The sequence below is a fragment of the Nanorana parkeri genome, unplaced genomic scaffold (genome assembly GCF_000935625.1).
Source record: "Nanorana parkeri isolate BGI_ZX_2015 unplaced genomic scaffold, ASM93562v1 scaffold587, whole genome shotgun sequence".
Taxonomy (NCBI): Eukaryota; Metazoa; Chordata; class Amphibia; order Anura; family Dicroglossidae; genus Nanorana; species Nanorana parkeri.
Window position 1 is genome coordinate 658907 of NW_017306855.1, and position 6323 is coordinate 665229.

Consider the following 6323-nt stretch of genomic DNA (forward strand, 5'->3'; position numbering starts at 1 on the left):
AGTATGTGGAGTTCCCTTCAAATATTCTTTTGCCACTTTCTTGACATGTTCACGCTGTGTTGAAATTTCCTCCAGGGAGTTTTCACTGCATTCTGTCAATCTTCTCACTCTAAAGTTCAGTAGGTGAAAGATCAAGATGGAGTAAAACTTGCCATGAGCTTGCCTTCACTGACCCTGCATTTCTTCTCTAGATACATCTAACACATTCTGTTCTGTTCCATGTCCTAATGGAATATAATCTGAGCCTGCGGGAAATGTGCAGTGTACAAGATCATGTTTTCTTCAGTCACACATCTATCAGGCATAACCAGTGTGTTTTCAAGCTGTGTACACACATCACATATTTCTTTATCTTTTGTTTCTTGTGGTAATATGCAGTATTGTGATTTGCTTTAAGTATATGCCTGTGATTTCTTTTAGTCATTCCTTTTATAAATCCTTTTTAAAAACTTTCCTGGAAATACGCTGTTATTCTGTCTTAACGTGTATAGTGAATGCATAATTTTGTTTGCAGTGATATGCAGACAAAAGATGAGTGTAGGAAAGATAAATGCTGTGCTTGGTTTATCTTATTGATGAAGATTTTAACATTTTTTTGAGGTCTGATACTAAAGACCACTCAAACGTGGTTTTCCATCCTCCCCAGTTTTAAACGCCATCCCTTTATGCATGCATCACACCATTTGAGGTATGAGTCTCCCAATATGCATCCACTCAGTGTTGAATAATTGTAATAAACATGTAGTGTAATGAACACGTAGAGAGATGTTACCGCTCCAAGTCTTTGTGAAAATCCTCCATCTCTGGGTGCAGACCAAAGATAGTCCAACCACGCTCTATTAACTCAATAGGAAAGCAGGAAGTTGCCAAGCGATGACTTCAGATCACATTTAACTTTACTGAACCCGGACATTGCACACTGCAGCCCCGTCTAGGACTGCATCTTCACCCAATACAGACTTGATCACAGAGACAGGTGGAGCAGAGAGGAAAAGCTTTATTTATGCAGTGTACAATCAATGCAACTTAAGTCCTAATAGGATACATACACTACCATATAATAATCAAGTCATCAAAAGCTAAACCAGGGGGATGAAGGGGAGCGGAAAGGAAGGGAAAAACATGAAGGAGGGATAGGGGATGGAGAGGGAAAGAAGAAAAATGGAAATTAAGGTAAAGGAAAAATGGTTAAAAAAAGGCAGGTAGGAGCAGAAGAAAAAGGAAGAAGGAAGGGGGGTGGGGTGAAGAAAATGGTGGGGGTCTGACCCCCTTTTCCTTTCCTCGTCCCCCCCCCCCTCTTTTTTCCACCTGGTATCAGGAAAAGATATCTCATACCAGCTCATGGGTAACCAATGATGGCCCCTATTGCTGTGCTATTGAGTGCTGCTGTGCTATTGAGTGCTATTTAAAAAATGTCCTTATATATGAATGCGTTCTTACTGAAACACACACTAATCAGATTCAAGCCTTCAGGGAAAGTATGAGCTAGTTGGAGAGTGCAAAGGAGTAACCCCAGTTCTTAGCCAGTGAAATGCCGCCATAAGATGAATGTAGGAAAGATAAATGCTGTGTATGGTTTGTCTTTGTGATTTTAGAGAGTTTTTGAAGTCTGATACTAAAGACCACTCAACCATGGTTTTCCATCCTCCCACCCATCCCTTCATGTATGCATCACACCATTTGAGGGATAAGTCACCCAATATGCACCAACTCAGTGCTGGCCAAACAATGAGTATATTGCATTGTAATAAACATGCAGAGAGATGTCACCGCTCCAATCCTTTCTTCAACTCTGGGTGCATGCCAAAGAGACCCCAACCACACTTTGAAGTCATTAGGACAGCAGGAAGTTGCACAGCAATGACATCAGATCACATTCAACTTTATTGAACCCGGACATCGCATGCGGCAGCCCCACCTAGGACTGTGCCTCTCTAACGCTTCACCCAATAGAGGCTTGAAGATAGAGATAGAGGGAGCTCTTTATGCAGTGTACAATCAATGCAACTTAAGTCTTGATGGGATGCATACCATAGAATCATCAAGTCACCAAAAGCTACAACAGGGAGAGGAAGGGGAGGGGAATGAAGGGGGAGAGGGAAGAGAGAGGACCTTTGGGGAGCAGCTCACACCTCTGACCCCCCAGTGTCCCCAGTTGTATACCTGTTTTTGGGTGGCTTCTTCTCTACCCTTTAAGCATCTGGCAATCATTATACAGGTGTAGGGAAAGGGTGAGGGTCATCTGCAGAATAAAAGGCTCACAGTACAAGACTTCAGCTGTTTATATGCCTGATATCAACTGTAACCATTGCAAGCCCTGTTTCTAAACCACTGACATAGACAAAAGTTTTCTCACATCTAGTTTTCTTTTACAGTTCATATTTGACACTTTATTATGTGAAAGACAAAAAATCCTGTAATCCATATATGACGTAAATGAGTATGCATTAAATAAATTGTATCTTTTTTTAGTATTCTTCCCCCACAGCTATATTTTTATAACCTATTGTCTGCCAGCCTGAATGTGGCAGGGATCTGGTCTCTGATGAAAGTCATGCTCGGTATTGTTCCTTGGGTATACGTGTGACACGGATTCTGTTTTCCCCCAGGAACGGAGGAGGTCGCAGTGGAACGTTCTGTGCTATCTGCAGCGTGTGCGAGATGATCCAACAGCAGAACATCATCGATGTGTTCCACACCGTGAAAACCCTGCGGAATAACAAGGCCAATATGGTGGAGGCGCTGGTGAGTGACGGGCCCCCTTCTGCCTCCCTGTCTCAACAGGGCAACAAATAAGGAACACACTAAATCATTCCTGGCAGGAAGAAATAAATCTGTCACAAGCGATGTCCATCTAAAATCATAATCCTTTCTATAGTGCTGTTTAATATGTACCCTGCTTCATCCAAAGGCGGCGATCAGAGGTAGAATGCTGAAAATAGGGGAATTAATAGTCACAGAGTGACAGGGTGCTGAATAGGAGCTGCTCACTACCGCTTATTAAATGTTGTACCCTAACACTTATAAACCCCATGGCCTTTTGGGATTATTTAAAGATGAACTCAGGCTGATATTAGTAATCACCAATGAATACTGTTATGTTAACATGTATTTAATAATACATACAGTGCCTTAATTTGACCTGGTAACCTGGTATTGGTCTCCTGAAATCCCCTGTACAAAAAAGCTCAGACTGAGATGGGGGGCAGCAGCTGGGGTCAGTCAGTTGAGATCATGAGTGTGCTGTTCCTCTTTTATTGTCCAATCATAACCTAGGGGCAGGGAGGTGACCTGTACTGTTTAAAAGCTAAGTCCACCCTTTCCCAAAAAAATTGTAAATGCAGCAACAATGATCTCATGATTAATGTACTGCTTTTGTGGCGTAATTTGTTCATTTTACTTGCCTGGGTCTGTCTTGTCAGGTTCTGTGCTTTCCTTAGGTCTGCAGGTTCCCATTTTGATTTTTCTCACCTTCTGATTGTCACAATGAGATACCATTGACTCATGTAGGTAGAAATACTGTAGATTAAATGTTTTGTGTTTATTAATGTCAAATTTTGCAAAGCAACAGATTTGCTTTAAAAACAGGGAATTTAGGAAAATTCACCTCCTGTGCACGCAATAAATCAGGAAGTGACTGTAAATTTCCCAGTAAATGCACATAGATGTCATCGATGAAAACAAGTCTTATCATAAAGTGGAGACAATTGAGGTCTCTACTCTGACAGGTTTTTATTGCTATCTGTATCCACATTGGAATGATTCCCTTCAGATCTTGTCCACAGGCAATGGTAACTGGGGCCGGAATAATGGAAAATCTCCCTAAGTGTTACCCAAACTAGAATAAAACCTAGGTCAGTGACCTGCACAGGCTTTATATCTCAATAATAGAATATTAAGCCTCTGCCCAGACACCTACTATTTTCAAAAGTCATTAAGCCTTGGTTTAGGTGGACTCCTAAAGCCTCCAAAACATGGAAGCTGTTTGGCTGTTTGGGGTGAAGCTTGTGATGAGAAAACCATTTCTAGACTAGAATACTGTGACGTTCTTTAATCAATACATCAAAGAAGAACTGAAACTGCATTCTGTGTGAGCTGGTGATTCATTGTGATTCTTTGGAGTTCTGCATAGATACCACTATCAGCACCACTATTACCTCAAGGTTTTAAGGCCATAAGGAGTGCCGGTGGTTCATGGAAACAATTAGGTACATTTTTAATTCTGTTTTATTCCCATGCCATTCTCTTCCTCACTTGTCCTGTTCTTCCTCCTCAGGAGCAATATAAATATGTATATGAAGTTGCCTTGGAATACCTGAATTCCTTCTGATCCTGTTTGGCCTGGGGGACGGGGTGGTATATGAAGATGCTCTGGTCATGTGCAGCCCCTGTGTGGCCTGGGAACTCTGAACTTTCTATAGGCAAAGCAGAGGTTGCAGGAGATCAGGATGAAAATCTTTCCACCGTTTAAGCTTCAACGTTGCTGATCTGAAGAGCACATTCAGCCGGTGAGAGAGTGAGCAGCCAACAACTCTAAGAGCACATCAAAGAACAATGCCTTTATTTGACTGTACATGCCTCTAATCCCGCTCTTTACTCTTTTGCTGGAGTGTCCTTTCATCCCTCCTCTGCTACCTTGTTCCACGTACACACTATATGCATCAAACAGCGCTCTAACAAACTTCGACGAGCAGTGTCAGAGTGAAGTGTTTTGGGTTCCTTACGCATAGCTAGAAGAATACCATCCGCACAGATGCAGAACTCCAGCCATTTTCTAAAGGACATTTGTGTTTTATCATAAACGTAACCTCATTAACCGCCTAAACTGCGGAGATACTGGCATGGATTACAGATCTCTGAATTCACTTATTCCTATGCGAATACACTCCCTTCTCCAAGCAGTGTTGTGCCCTGCCTCCTGCGGCAGGCCCCACGGTACAGATGATGTAGTCTCGTCCTCTTTATAATGACCCTGTCTTTATTTATTGCTGTAAATGTTCCTGGGGAGGGGGTCAAAGCAGTTTGTATTCTGGGGACATGTCTTGCAATGGAGCGTCCAATAAAATTGTGATGTATTTTTTTTCTTACTAATGTCTACGTTGTCTTGGTGTACTTTTGTAAAGTAATGGGTAAAAGAACACCCGTGCCCAGGCTGTGGATATTAAAGTAGTTACATATTTTTAACTAACATTTTTAAAACAAGCCCCACTGACATCTTTAGTTGCAGGAAATATAATAATGTATTTCTTCCTCAAAGATCTTAACAGACTCTAAAATCAGTCTCAGTTGGTTTCTAACAGCTTACAGTACCTGTTTTTTTTTACAATGGAGGACTGGCAGGCTGCCATAGAAAGTAAGAGAAGAGGGGCTTCCGTTGTAAACTTTGAGGATGAATTTCTTCTCATAAGCTATAGACATCAATGAGGGTTTATTTTAAAGCTTTTTTTTATGGCTCGCTAAGAAAATGTGAATACTATGTTCATAGTCTGGGCATAGGTGCATGTTTTCGCTAAAACATCAAATGAGTGATTTATGCAAATTCAGTTTAAAGTATAACTATGCTTTTAGTATCTTTTAAAGGAGAACTATGAGGTGAGTGAAAATCGTCCTCATAGTTTGAGCCTACTTGTGACAATGAAACTGTCACACGTCAGCTCAATAGATCGGGAAGTGAGCGAACGCATACCATCGCTCGCTCACTTCTCGATCATCCCCCGCTCCAATCCTCCAGCACTGAGTGGAGGAACAGATGGGGGAGGGGGCGGGTACAGCTGGCTGTGTCTCTAGATAGGCAGAGCCCGTTGTCACTCAAGCAGCTGGGTGGATCTCGACAGCATTGTCAGGATCTGTCCCGGCTGCGGAGGTCTCAGTATCCCGCGAGCTGTAGCTCTTGATATACTGAGATTTGGGTCATGGGAGGAGGTTAGTACATGTCCTCCTGTGACCCTTAAGACAACTATGGGGAAAGCCACTTACCCCATAGTTTTCCCTGCGACCCCTGAGGAGTGATGAATGACAGACAGCCTTTCCATAGGAATGAATGTAAATTCTTCTGCAGATGCACAGAAGAATCAGTTAGGCCAAGGGACAAGTAATTATAAGATGTGGGGGTTAGGGTTTAATGTTATAACATACAATAGTTTCCTATGCCGCAGAAAAAATACCCAACTTATATCTCAAAACCAGCTGCTGTAGCATTCTTTTCAATATAGACATGTCATATAGGCCTATTTACATATTTTTATATTACTCTATGCAAAGTTTGACCAGTAAAACAAGAAAATGTTTTGTCCAAAAGATGTGATCCTACAGGAAGGTTGTTG

The 6323-nt window shown here is 41.8% G+C and overlaps 1 protein-coding gene across 8 annotated transcripts in view; it reads left to right on the forward strand.

Moving 5' to 3' along the window:
* The window catches only part of PTPRT (protein tyrosine phosphatase, receptor type T), a 301471-nt gene extending 297016 nt beyond the window's left edge, over positions 1-4455 (forward strand). For all 8 annotated transcript variants that reach the window (XM_018562607.1, XM_018562609.1, XM_018562610.1 and 5 more), the window contains 2 exons: positions 2610-2745; positions 4277-4455. In XM_018562607.1, the coding sequence (XP_018418109.1) occupies positions 2610-2745; positions 4277-4330 (190 nt within the window). In that variant the 3' untranslated portion in view covers positions 4331-4455. The remainder of the gene's footprint in view (positions 1-2609; positions 2746-4276) is intronic.
* The last annotated feature ends 1868 nt before the right edge of the window (positions 4456-6323 follow it).